Raw genomic sequence first — 14019 nt, forward strand, 5'->3', positions numbered from 1 at the left:
ACACACACACACACACACACACACACACACACACACACACACACACACACACAGTATGGACTTTCCCAAGTTACAGAAAAAAAATTACAACCTGAAAAACTTCAATCTTTGCCAAATTGTGCCATCAGGCAATGTGGCTTTATAAGTGTTCCAATTATTGTTGTTACCACATGTGACCCCGATGAGACTCTACCCGTAAACACACTAACTGTGCCAGGTGACAGTATTTTTAGAAGCATGACTGCCAAGACATGGACTGAATAAAAAAATACCTGACTTCAGGAAATAAATGTAATTTTATTTATTGCAATATGCTGACCAGAGTTAGGCTAGGATTTGCTTTAATTATCTATATTCCCGTCATAGACACCACTGCTGACTATCCCTGGAACAATTTGGACACAATTAAGCACACTGACCATAGACGTTCTAGCCATTTACTAGGATTTGACATAGTCTTGGTTTCTTTATTTCTTGTGTTTTTTTTTTTGTGTGGTTTGTGATTCATTTGTATTGTTTTACAGACTGCGGTGCCAATATTATTGTACTACTGCCCTTGGTATACATTCACATGCGCAATATATACCATCGAGCTCCAGACTCGGAAGTAGGAACAACTATTTTACCAGAATCTCCTCATTGACTATGTGACTATACCTGCTCTTACTCTGTGGTTATTTTTATACACTTCAATCATAACAATGTTGTAATCTGAGATGAAACTTACTTATCTTGGACCCCACCCTGTCTATGACCGGTATGCGACAAGCCATGTATTGTTTTACATAGCGCTCTAAACATACAAAGCGATTCCCTATACAGTACATCACCTGACTCTTTGTTGAACATTCTTCCCTAAACTGAAGACATTTTGTTTTGCACTTGTACTGATTTGATGGCTTTCTAAACCTTACCTGATCCTGAAGATGGTCAGCCAGTAGTTGAGCTTGTTGAACAGAGCTCCCAGCAATCCACCTGCACAGGAGAAGGATGGAAAACAGGACATAAACACTGATATTTTAAACAGTAACCAAATTAAATTTAGATTTCTTATTGCTATAATATTATTCATGGTCTCCACCCAGTTATAAAAGAGTCAGGTGCACCCTGTCGAAGACTCAAAAACATCAAAGAGTTTTTTACCTATGGCCCCCATAATGATGAACAAGGGAATCTCATAGAGGTTATAGGCCACACTCTGAAAAGGATGGAAGTACATAGTGAAATCTTTACTCAAACTAACAAGCAACATAAAGCTTGAAAAATACACAATGTGAGTTTCTCACATCACTCTCAAAGCGCCCAAAGTTGATGAGACCCGGGTTGGAAAGGTCTCCTGGATTGTTATGATAGATACTGAGGAAGAAGTTCAAGGTGAAGGTAGAGATCATGGAAGCAAAAAACTGCAGGTGAGACAGAAAGATGGGAGAGGATGAGAAATAAAAAAGGGAAGGAAGAACATTAGACATCCATCAACATTGCACTTAAATCTTCCTCTTCCTCTCTTCCGGTAGTATTCTAGATAGAAAGAAAATAGAAGGGGGGGATATGTGCAGGACAATGGGACTTACTATTCTCCATGTCAACATCTGGTTCCAGAAAGAAGCTCCCTCCTCTAGAGCAAACAGAACGCCACCTGTCAACCACAGAAACAAAACCAGTCAAGAACCACAACAGTATTTCAACTAAATAATCCATTTGATCCACTTATGACATGTCTGAAGATGAGTATCCGTTATCTTGTTTCGCAGATTTTAATTTATATAATACCCATTTCCAAGTATTATATGACAATCATTTTTTAACAATACAAACTGAACCGGATCAAGATAATTGGCATAAAACGGATGGATGATTAATTTATTTAAGTTTTTGTTAAAATCTACACTTGCCCATTATGAGTCAATGAGCTTCCTAGCTAAAAGCTAGCAGTAGTTACAGTATTTACTACAGATAGGATGGTTATGACTGAAACTCCACACAAAAAAGGATTACACAACCTCCTGCATATCCAATCAACTGTTGAAACAATTCAATTTTGTGTCTACAGATGTGCCCAGAGTCCGGAACGCACACATTAAGATCCAAAACATTTTATAACGGTCATTAATCCTACAGCAGTTTAGAGAAAACATGTACATTTTTGTGAAATAAATGTAAGACTGCCTGGGTCCCTTTTTTTGCGAAAAATTAATTCAATGTTAACAGGCTTTTTTCAATACCTGCAGATAGCCTAACGGTTACAAAGTCCAGTCTAATACCAGTTTCCTCACAGATTTCTTTGTCCTTAGTTTCAACATCCAGCAATTGTGGTTGAACTGTTGGCTGTATAGCAGCTACACTGCCCACACAGCTAAGACAGCTTAATAAGAAAACACAGGATGTACAGTGCTCTGGTGTTGGCGTTATTACCGACTGGTGCTCCAAAAGCAGCCGAAACTCCGGCAGCAGCTCCAGCAGACACAAAATCTCTTTTTTCTGTGTCTCTCCGGAAGTATTCAAAGATCTACAAACACAGTCACACACGTACTATTAGTTATACATTATATTACCCACAAACACACTCTAACCATTGATGTTTTTAACATAAACATGTCAATAGTACACAACCATGCTTGGCTGACAGACAGACACACACACATACACACACACACAAACACACAGGTGTTTTTTTGGCCTACAACTTTGCCTTCCAGGCAGCTAACCCTAACCATTGCCACGCTGCCTGGAAGAAGACATTGGGGTTCAAAAACACCAAACAAGCACCGACCCAACCACACACACCTTAAAGTCTCTCTTTAAGGAGGTGCTCCTGCCCTGAGAGACTCCTGCAGCTACAACAGCACCAGAGTGAATCATGGGCCCTTCCTGTTGTAGAAAGAAAGAGGACATGTATGAAAGGAAATTCTTGGCAAGACCTGGCAGGTATAGAAGTAAATGTTTACAACTTTAAATGGAAATTACCAAATTAAATAAAAAAGCCCACATTTCCAACAACGAAGACTAAACACAACAGTATGTAGTTTGTTAATGAGGACATCTGTAAATGTCATTCATTATGTGGCCGTCATGTATCGTCTATCTAGTGCATATGGCTCCAGTGACTCTGGTCAACCCTTGAAAGCCGTGTTTCGGCCAATTGAGCATTTGGATTCTGCATAGCGGCAGTCGGGGAGGGTTTATGTTTTTTTTACCTTTCCCACAGCAAGCCCGCCAACCACTGAACAGATAACACCGGCCACTTTCACCACCAGTGTCTGTGGAGGACAAAGGCATCAACATGTTAAGGATAAGAAAGTCTTTCCTTCAAAAACAGTGGTTCAAATGCATCATTTTGTGTGTACGGGTGTGTGTGTGTGTGCTTGTTATGTGTACCTTGAGTCGTACCACCCTGGGAATTTTGACTCCATTCAGATAACATTTTATTTGAGGAATACCGCTTCCTGCTGCTATAGGCTGGATGAGACGAAAGAGAAGAAGTTTAGATTAAAGAAAAAGATGAAAAGCGGAAAATCTACAGACCACCAGTGTTTATGAACCCAGCAGTAATATCAGAGGATGTGACTGGATGTGATCAGAGAGTAGCCGTGGTGTCTATATAGTACATAAAACAGGGAAAAAAGCAAGACTTCTTGGATCAGTCTGGTTGCAGGAGGAAACTTAAATCTTATCAGTCGTTGGTAAAGAAGCTAATAAACTGTGGTTAACCAGGGCGGTGGGAAATAGAGAAGCAGATTCATCTTTAAAAATTTCAGTATTACACACTGTTATACAACTCGCTGCTGCCTAATTAAGTTTCACTTCCACATCGGTTTGAATGGCTTGTAATTAATAAAACGACTGACATATTTCTTCCCTCTCACCCTTAAGGAATGTGATGAAACACACAAAAGAGGAAGACAACTGCGATACGGATTGTGATGCCAAACCAGAAGACATGATAATACCTGAAAGGACACATTGTTTCTCCTTCAGTCTTACCTCGAAAAATGCAACTATGATGGCCCCAAACATGACAATGGAGGAGTTGAGGACGGCCCAGAGGATGAGGGAGATTGACAGGCCGCCCACTTCTGTAAACTTCTCTATGTCTGTGAGGGGTCAGAGGTCAAGGAAAAACCCAGGAAGTTCGTATAGCACATTATTATGTTTCAGCAGCTATTATGAACAACCCATTTAAAAAGCAGGGTGAAGACATGAACACCATTTAAATGATAGTTATGACCAAAAGCATGACCAACTGTCACCCACTTTGGATCATTATATGTATATATACACACACTGTATATTACATTCTTCCAGTTACTGCACTGTTTCTCTGTTCTTTTCTTGTGCCGTAAAGCCCCGCCATCTGGTGCTAGCATGGACTTAGATATATCCTGTAAAAAACTTCAGAATACTGTGTTTGACCACGTGGTATTTGATCCCAGCCAGTTGCTCCACCGCAATGTCTATAAAACAGGCGATGAGGCCAGTCAGAAAGCCGATTAGACCACAGACCACCCAGCGACTGATCTCCAGACAGCGAAAACCCTACAAATACAAGATGAGAGAGGGACGGGAGAGGAGGACAGGAGATGAAAGAAACAGCAGAGGAAAGATGAGAAAATAAGAGCAAAGAGCAAAGCAATTATATGGATTCACACACAGTGAATCTATTAAGGAAGTTTAACATAAAGGCAGGTGATTCCCACTCCACTTACCATGTAGCTCATCCTCCTCTCCTCCTCCAAAAATAGCTGATTCTCAATGTTATCATAGTCCAGACTCTGGAAAGTCACACACATATAATAAAATTATTCAGTAAAATACAGATTAAGGTGATGATGAATACTTCTTTTCTTCATGATAAACACAAATCCTAAAAATGTAAAAACTGACTATTGTATCAATGTCAGTACATGTATGGAAAACCAAAAATATGTTAATACAAAGCTGATTTTACCAACTGTTGCCAGATTTTAACCTGCCTAAGAAGATTATTGCCCTCGTTGTTGCACCAACATGTTTAGGCTTCATTGCCTAAAGTGCATTTTCTATAACTGTCCCATTTTACTGTTTATATTGCTTCCTTTATTTATTTTTAAGACCAAAAAAGTGTCACGAGAGTAAGGGATGTCTAAAATCCTACACATAAACAAGGCTTTATTTAAAAACAATGTGGCCTAATCTAACCTCGGGTTTCCAGAATCATCTAATAATCAGCATTCTGTTTAGCGAGTGGGCGGTTTTACCTCAAATTTAAGTGACAGCAGCTTCTCATTATGAGGGATCTCTTTAGGTCGCCCCCTCAGAGAGTCCTGCAGGAAAAAACAGAGACAAAAATAAAGATCACCACACCATCACTGACCTGTAACTGGTGACCTGTTGAATCATGTAAGACACTGCAAAGTGCTGGAAATCAGGTTACGGACACCAGAGTAATCAAATCAAGTGAGCAGCAATAAAACAGCATTTTATAAAAAAGAGAGACTTTTTTTTACTTTTAAAAGTCACTTCAAAAGAAAAAGAGAAGACACGTTTGACAGACTCTAACATAGACACTATAGCATTAATATTGAAGCAGATGGAAGATGCAGTGACTGTGAAAAAACACAACACACCAGTGTTTCCTCCAGAAATGTTAGTATAAAAACGTCTAAAACACAACCAAAGTGTAGAAAGAGGATTTTTGTAGGTACAGTGGTGCTCATAGGTTTATGAACCCATGCTAAAGCTGACAAAAAAAATCATCTTTTGGATATTGATCTTAATGCCGTTAAGGACACCAGTTTTCTTGGTATGGTTTTATTACAATTAGCCTAATACCTGGTTCGATTTGCATTGAGAGATGATTTTATGGAAACTACCCCAACCCAATCTGGTGAAGGGAATGTGATGATGTGGGGCCGTTTTATTTCCAAAGGACAAGGGAACTTTATCAGGATGGATAGTATCCTGGATCGATGAAATATAACATGAAAATTTAAAATCTGCCTGCCTCTATGGGAATTTAACATAGAGGTGTGTATACTTACACCCCCTGTATTTTAAGGAAGAATTTATTTACGTTACATTATTCATTCACAAAGAAATTTGGTGTCCTTAAAGATTCGATTTATCCCTTTTTTTTTTATTAAAGCATTAAATCAATTTCCAAAAGATGATTTTTTTTTTTTTCACTCTTTTGGATCAACTTTAGCATGGGTCACTTACAAGCCCAACTGAATGTTATTCAGTGTTAATGCAGATTATTTCATGTTGAAGGAATCACTGGTGCAAAAGAGTGTATCCTGACATGCATTCAAGCCAGCTACATACAATTCAAAAGTTTGACATTTACATGCAATGTGAAACGGGCCTCGGTCACACTGGCCCGTTGGTGCATTCACACAAACAGCAGCACATAAAGAAACTACCGGTACATGGGATAACTAATATTTACCTAAACAGAATAAACCGAAATACTGTAAACAAATCAATTTCTGTTTACAGCATATAACAATGGTGCAAATCACATGCATGGCATCACAGCAAAAGTCCGATGGTTACTGTCAGTGAAGCAAATGGATTTGATGTCCTGTCTATCTGCTGACCAGCCTCCAGAATTAGTCTGTACTGGGCTGTCACCACTGACTGTGGCCTAAAGCCTATGATTCTGTTCTGGGGTCATGAACTGCATCTTAAATGCTGAATTTAATTGATTTATTTAGATTTTTGTTTTGCATTTCTTTATTGTCTGATTGAACTTACTCTTACTGTGCTAAGAGCTATATAGATTAAACCTGAGTCTGGCATAAGCTAAGTCAAAAATATATTTATACATTTCTGGATTCACATTTAGGAAGGGTTTTGATATGGTCATGGCCAAACTGCCTGTTGATGTCTACTTTTCTTCTATCTTTTTGTTTTGTGTTCCATCAGAGAACAGGGTGTGGGATCTATCAGTTTCTGACAACAAAATACTGAATGGTTGAGTGGTCTGGGCGACGCATGGCCTGCATCAATTCATCATTTGCGATGCATCACAGTGGAAACCTTCAGACAGTTTCTCAACACGTGTCTGTCATGCACACTGGATGCGTCATTTGGTGTCAGATTTCCTACATTAGGCTTAAGCTGTATTCAGCAAGGAGCAACTGAAATTAAATAATAAATACTATATGTCTGAACCCTTAGGTTTATCTCAGGCTGCCTATCACAAATCAGGAATATGTACTCAAACCCAGCATTAATTACTGTAAATTCCGCTTGATACCGTTTTTGTTATTTTAAAACAATAGTTGATAGTAGCTGATAATTTGTATCATTATAGTGGAGTGACTAACTATATTTTAGTGGTCTATGAGAAATGCTGCTAGCGGTCTTAATGGATTGGTGATCAATAGGAGTGACAGAAACAGAGAGAAAAAGTGGCGTTTCAGACTCGGACTTTACCTCATCTGACGTAATCTCCTCCTCCAAATCCACCGTGCTGAGTCTGCCTATCTGAAATACACTGCCTCCTCCAGACAGCTATAGACATCACAGACAGCAACAGAAATATATATATATATATATATATATATATATATATATATATATATATATATATATATATATATATATATATATATATATATATGGCTATGTGTAGCAATTTCCAGGCTTATGTTTTACCATCACACAGATGTATATCCAGATAAGAGTAACAGGGTCCAAGAAGTATAAGGACTGGATGATACAATGTACTAAAGTACATTATCAAAAGAACTGCAAAGGTTAACTTCCATCTTTGATCCTGATGGGACAGGAAGTAAGTGTCTAGTCCTGGCTGCATTACAGAAAAAAGGAAGTTGGATTTTCCAGTATGTTTCTATATTAGGTGAACAGAAGACTTCATTCAGTCTAAAGACAGCAGGTCTACTAGCTCATGGCCTTATGAGAGTTTGATATTGTCGTTTTCATACTATTCTACCCTTTGACATACTGAAAGCAACTTTGTACAGGATTAAAATAGTATCTATCTATAATAGGGACAGATTACATAAGGCACAGTTGAACTTTTAATGTTGTGGTATTCATTTACCCATGTGGTCTGACCCTGTATTTTTAATCAATGTTGTCTTTGTTGTCATGTACTGTATGTCAACTTCTTTGCTACTGCAACAAAACTAATCACCCCTCGGGGATAAATAAGGATCTTGAACTTGAACTACTGTACCTGTCACCTGATTTTATCACTTGTACAACGGAAATTTTACTCCAATTTCACAGTGACACATACATCATCAATCATCCTTTCTATAGTTATGACTGAGGTTACGTTGTTTATAATGATGAATGTGTCCTTAATGTTCCCATTAAGCTACCTTTTCCAGTTCCTAATAAAATAGGGAAATAGCCAAGTAACAAGCTAGTGGAAGATTTAGTTTCTCGACACTCTCTGTAATCCGAACTGAATCTCATAGCGTGCATCGTGTAAGAATTTAATTAACACCAATTTAATAACTGTCATGCATCACATTCCGCTCCAAACAAAGCTTGCTGTTGCTGATGCCCGATTGCAAACAGACCATAACACATGAAAACACACCCCTAAAATGAACGCTGAGTATGCGGCAATGCTTATAAAAAACATTCCTAATCCATGCAGCATTTTAAAACATGGTTCAATGTAACCTTATAGTGGTTAATAAAAATAAGACAGCATTAATACTGCAGGAGGAAAAGCTGTTAGGCTCATTTAGCCAACCATGCTAGTTGTACCTGTCTAGAGAGTCTGGGCTGCTGGGAGCCGTTGAGCAGCGACGTCCCCTCCCCGGCTACCCCGGACTCCTCGGCCCGGCTGGACCACGACACTTTCTTTGAGATATTCGCCATAGTGTAGCTCGCTGCCCTAACTTTCGCTTAATTATTTCATTAATTGCAGTTGTCGCTGGCTTACTAGCTAGCTAATGTTATTCTTTCTCAACTCCCCATGATCATTCCGGTGACTCGTGACGCTTGGTTAAGGGTCGCGTGCAGGGCCAAAAGTGTTCGTTTGGCGCGTTGGATGTTGGGACTTGAAGTTTTACTATTTATGTTCACAAATCTCAGCGCTAACAAGCCTACACTGTGTACCAGTGCTGGAGAAGAAGGCTATTCAAATAATTTACTTAGGTAAAAGTAGAAATACTAGCCTGGCAAGCGGCTGCAAATTACATTTGCTGCTGTTAGGATGAATCCAGATTTCTAGGCTGTAGAAATACGGCAATGTAAAAAATATACTAAATTACAAGTAGGCCTATTTTACAAAGGTCCTGCATTGAAGTATTAGCTAAATATACTTTGTAAAAATTTGAAAAAAGTAAATGTATTCATAATTATATTTACTGATTAATTATTATAATTACTATTATTGTTATTATTATATATTGTTATGTCATTATTATGTATAGAAGTTTTGTATTTTTGTAGTTGGACAGGTGGATCTAATTTTACCATTGTAAACAACACTGAGTATTTTTGCTTTCCATAAAAACAATGTCAACAATTTGTTAATTTCCCAAAACCACTATTTTAGAAACTTTAGGTGGGTGGCAGAAATAAAGAGAAATGTTGTACCTATCAACCCAGCAAAAGGATCAAACAAAGGCATGAGGAGTTTTACAAAATGTATTCACATATGAGCTTTTACATTTTTATGGACAATCCAAAAGACAGAGAGAGCTATCAGAGGCTATCATTTTATTTAAATAAAATATTCAAAGACATCCACAGGTGCGTTAACCTCTCTCCTGTATAATGTTTAAAAAAATTGTCACAGTTAAAATTAATAATAACAGGCTGTTTAATGATTTTATGATATACCAATTATGTCTGAATCCAAAGGAATGTGACTTTGAAGCACGTCTATTGAGTTCTGGCTCCAAAATGAAGAAAAAATAACTCTCTTGAAAATGGATTACACCAGGGGTCTTCAACATTTTTTAACCTCCTTAACTGAAAGAGAGATGGAGCAGGGACCCCTGCTACAAATATTATATAAAATTAAGTTGCATATTACTGGGCCTACGATAATGTTTTGCATAGAATACTAAGCTATTAAAATAATAATTGTCTGCATGATTTTATAAATTCTCTCTTGTTAAATATATGCCAGTAGGCCTATTATCAGTGGGAATTTACATGTGCTAATAATATGCTGTATTCATGTTAAGCCATTTTAATTTTTGAAAAAAACATTAAAAAATGAACAATAATTTGGATGACCCCTGTTGAAGATCTCTGGATTACACATATGAGTGAAAGACAAAAAATGAATCACCATTAAATCCACCATTTGAAGTGTTTCATTCCAAATAATGTATCCACCATTGGAGAAAGTGGGATCCCCACCCTACAACATTTTTTTTGTTTGTTATTAAAGTGGACCTTAAGATCACCTTTACAAGCACACTTGTATTACTTTATCCTTTGCCATGTTTAACAACTGACTGGTGGATCAAACTCAGGTTTTTATTGCATAGCTGATAAGTGTAACGGTCCAAGTTTGTATAAATCTATCTTTTCGTGCAATAAGAATATACTGCTGTGTGTCTGTAAATATGAAGAAATTAAATCTATAAAAGAAAAAGTGATTTACTTTGTCTTTTAAAAGGCAGGCAAGCAAGAGATAATTAACATTCCCTGCAAAAAAATAGGTTGTGGAATGAAACCTTTCATTTGAATCCTCTGCTTTGACTTTATTACACACAGTACTCTAAACATTCACATGACACCTGCTGCACCTCCCCATGTACCTCCTTTATGTCCTCCATCCCGAGCACCACCCCTCTGGGCACACCTCTTCCTTCTGCCACCCCTTCCACCTCTGAAGGACTTAGGACTCGGCTCCACACCCTGAACCCTGCCACGTGCCCAGCAAAACCCTCAGCAGGGTCAAACCCCCCACCAACATTGTCTTGCTCCTGCCCTAGCACCACTGATCCCCCTCCAGGTATCTCCCAGCCTTTCCTGAAGTTGGAGCCTGAGGAGGTAAGGCGGTGGTCACTGTAGTGCCAGAAATGACCCTGGATGGAGGACCAGAGGACGCAGACATGGTGCCAGCGAGTATCTAAGAGCGACGACACCGTGAGACGACGATATACTGGGTCTCCAATGACGAAGTCCAGGGAGGAGGAGGAAGAAGCAGAAAAGGATGCAGATGGTGCAGAGGAGTTGCGTCCATACAGAACTAACTGGTTGTCATTGTCATTTGTGGCATAGGAAAGCAGTGTGCCAACATGTGAGGCCGTCACACGGAGCCACAAACACACAGACAGTTCAGGAAGGTCCGGGAGAGTCCGGAAGAAGGTGACATAGTTCTCTGCTGAGGCCGAGGGGAAGAACAGCATGGAGTCCACGTTACAGACTGCAGACAGAGAGAGAAAGAGAATATATATTTAGTCCAATAAACTATGGTGCTAACATGTAATTGTACTGTATTGTATTGTAAGGGTACTAACTGGTTGAATCCTTTTTGGGAACTGGTTGTGCAGGGATCTTGTGCCTCACAGGAAGCTGGAGGAAGTTGTGGATCACTGAAGACTCTACCTTTGTGTCACTTTCTTCTTCCTCTGTTCCACCCCACCCAATCACCATGGGCTGATAAGATTCAGACTGGGGTTGAGAGAGTTCATCTGAAGCCTGGGGCTGTGGAGCCCCCTGACCAGTCCTGCTCTGTCTGTCTTTGGTGAGTTCAGGGTGGGTTGGAGCATGGGGCAGCGGCTGCTGCCAAGAGGGGGGGCTGGGGTTGGATACCTGGCGATATAACCCAGGCTTGGATCGTTGCTGGACCTGGGGTTGGATCTGGGCAGAAGGATAAGGCACAGTCTGGCGAGACCTAAGCTGCTCCTGCTGGACTGGGTAAGGCTTTATCTGGGCCTGCACCTGGATCTGTGACTGGGGATGATAAGGGTCAGGCTGAGGCAGGTAATCTGTGAGCTGGGGTTTAGGATAATGGACTTGTGTCTGTGGATTAGATTCTGGTTTAGGTCTTGGCTTCTGTGTTTTTGAATGTTTAGGCTGGTTTGGTGTTGCCTGGTATTGACTGGGCTGTGGATGGTCTCTGTTCTGAGATGTGGACTGTGAATGATTATCAGTCTGGGAATAACCAATACCTCCTGATCTGGGTAAGGTATCCAGAATCCTTTCAGGCCTCCCTCTTCTATGTGCCTGGCTTCTCCTGCGTGGTCCATAGTATTCCTGAGGTGTTATGTCGGGGTCAACACCCCTCCACAACTGGCTGTTTTTTCCTCCTCCACTGTGCTGCAGGACCTCACCAAGCCGGCCCTCCAGCCGAGTCACACGCAGTGCCTGGTGTTTCAGGGATTCCTGCAACCCTTTCAGCCCAATGAGCAGCTCGTCACGCTGGGCCTGCAGGGCAGCCAACCTTTCCTCTTGGCTCTGGAGCTCCAAGGTAAGGTTGGAGAAATCATGGCCAGGATCAGGGTTCTGTTTCTGGACATGGCGGCGGTCTTCCCTCAGGTTCCTCTCCATCAAAGCCAGACGACCCTCCATTCGCTTGCTTTTCTTATCAAGCTTCCTATTCCACTCTCTGGGATAATAATCAACATAAGATCACTTTTTTTTCTTCTTTTTTTTTACATTTCTGTATTATCACTGTTGAAAATGCATCATGTAGTACAATCAGACCTGGAGCAACATTTGACCATTCATCATTTAGTCTCACTCAAAGGGCTAGATGGATGAAGTTTGCAATTTGTTAAAATTATTTTATACATAACAAATATTCTAACTATGGACTTAACTTCTATTTTTAAAATACATGCTAATTTATTTTCATAATGGTCATACACCTAGTTTTCTGCATTTTGGTATCTACAGTATGATACTTATATATCTAAGTATGTATGTAATATTACATATACTGTATATACAGTATCTATGTATATATATATATGCATATATCAAACTCCTCTCCAATCTGCTCCCTACTCTCTACTTACCATGATTACTGTACTTACAACCAGTAGGGATTTATCTAAGGTGCATCAGCCCACAGATATTGCATTAGTCAACCATTTGACTAACCTGAGACCCCCTATCTCCTGCGTTGTGCTCTGCTTAAGGTGTTCGAATTCCTGTGACATGTGTTGGCAGTGTTTACATAGGTTCTCCAGCCCCACCGAGGAGTTTCTGTTCTGGTTCTGGGCCAACATGTTCAAACGGGCCTGGGTCAGTGCCTGGAACTGCTGGAACTAACAAAGAAGAAGTGTGTTTTCACAAGCCACCTTTTTGTTATGAATTAATCAGTTATAATTGAGCTCATTAAGGTTGATTCCGTACTAACTGTTTAGACACTCCTTTATCAGCAGTCCTGGATGTTTATTACATTTACATTATTTTATTAAAAGTCACTACTGTTTATGAGCACACACATACACACATACTCACACACACACACACAAACACACAACATTAGGTCCAAACTAACCTGTTCATTGAGTCGTCGTAGTTTCTGGGACACAGGATCAATTCCCTGCAACTTAACGGGCTGAATTTGCAGCAAAAGCATGTGGACCATGATCAGGGACCAGTGTCCGGACCGGAGGCTGTCCATGGTGTAGTGTAACTGGGCTAGCTGCAGCTGGTCCCTGTCTGGATGTCTGGGGATAAAGGAAAAGTAGAAAAGAGAAATACATAGCTGGAAAGGGCTGGTCTTGATACACACTGCATACACCCAATGAACACATATGCACACAGATGCACATACAATACACAAAAGCACACCCACAAGCTGGGACAAGAACACACTTTCCATTTTCCACGACATCATTGGAGACCTCAGAGGAAATGCAGATGGATATAACAGGTACACAGCTTCTCTCCGGGTCTCTCTCCCTCTCCTACGCAAGTGAAAACAAAGAAAAGTGAACTTTTTAAAACAGTCTACCAACTGATCTCTCAGGTCCAGTGTTGTATGTGTTGTATGTGTTGTTTGTCTAAAATGTAGAATAATGGATCACAACCAGTTACATTGGTGTTATGCTGCTGAGAGTGATGTTGCCATGGTTG

The 14019-nt window shown here is 39.9% G+C and overlaps 2 protein-coding genes across 3 annotated transcripts in view; both read right to left on the reverse strand.

Annotated features, from left to right (window-relative positions):
• Positions 1-8988, reverse strand: part of clcn7 (chloride channel 7) — a 14583-nt gene extending 5595 nt beyond the window's left edge. Inside the window, exons 1-14 of one of the 2 annotated variants that reach the window (XM_034894131.1) lie at positions 8728-8988; positions 7417-7494; positions 5235-5300; positions 4704-4769; positions 4401-4533; positions 3982-4091; positions 3376-3456; positions 3195-3257; positions 2785-2868; positions 2413-2506; positions 1572-1636; positions 1287-1403; positions 1144-1198; positions 915-975 (exon numbers count right to left, since the gene is read on the reverse strand). In XM_034894131.1, coding sequence (XP_034750022.1) covers positions 915-975; positions 1144-1198; positions 1287-1403; positions 1572-1636; positions 2413-2506; positions 2785-2868; positions 3195-3257; positions 3376-3456; positions 3982-4091; positions 4401-4533; positions 4704-4769; positions 5235-5300; positions 7417-7494; positions 8728-8841 — 1187 coding nt within the window. In that variant the 5' untranslated portion in view covers positions 8842-8988. The remainder of the gene's footprint in view (positions 1-914; positions 976-1143; positions 1199-1286; positions 1404-1571; positions 1637-2412; positions 2507-2784; positions 2869-3194; positions 3258-3375; positions 3457-3981; positions 4092-4400; positions 4534-4703; positions 4770-5234; positions 5301-7416; positions 7495-8727) is intronic. The other variant, XM_034894132.1, reaches the window with a different exon arrangement.
• Positions 8989-10567: 1579 nt separating this feature from the next.
• On the reverse strand, positions 10568-13911 carry LOC117958693 (pentraxin-4). The gene is made up of 4 exons (XM_034895253.1): positions 13439-13911; positions 13036-13202; positions 11448-12538; positions 10568-11353 (listed from the first exon to the last, which is right to left on the reverse strand). Exons 1-4 carry the CDS (start codon positions 13778-13780, stop codon positions 10689-10691), a joined length of 2265 nt encoding a protein of 754 aa, XP_034751144.1. The 5' UTR covers positions 13781-13911; the 3' UTR covers positions 10568-10688.
• Between the last annotated feature and the right edge of the window lie 108 nt (positions 13912-14019).

Source organism: Etheostoma cragini, chromosome 15 (assembly GCF_013103735.1).
Source record: "Etheostoma cragini isolate CJK2018 chromosome 15, CSU_Ecrag_1.0, whole genome shotgun sequence".
Classification (NCBI taxonomy): Eukaryota; Metazoa; Chordata; class Actinopteri; order Perciformes; family Percidae; genus Etheostoma; species Etheostoma cragini.

Excerpts from the sequence above, each read along its gene's own strand:
- LOC117958693 (XM_034895253.1), bottom strand. The coding sequence starts at position 13,780 with ATGATGTCGTGGAAAATGGAAAGTGTGTTCTTGTCCCAGCTTGTGGGT. Across the intron at positions 12,539-13,035 it reads CAGGAGATAGGGGGTCTCAG|AGAGTGGAATAGGAAGCTTG; the intron begins GTTAGTCAAATG and ends TTATTATCCCAG. Across the intron at positions 11,354-11,447 it reads TCCCAAAAAGGATTCAACCA|TCTGTAACGTGGACTCCATG; the intron begins GTTAGTACCCTT and ends CTCTGTCTGCAG.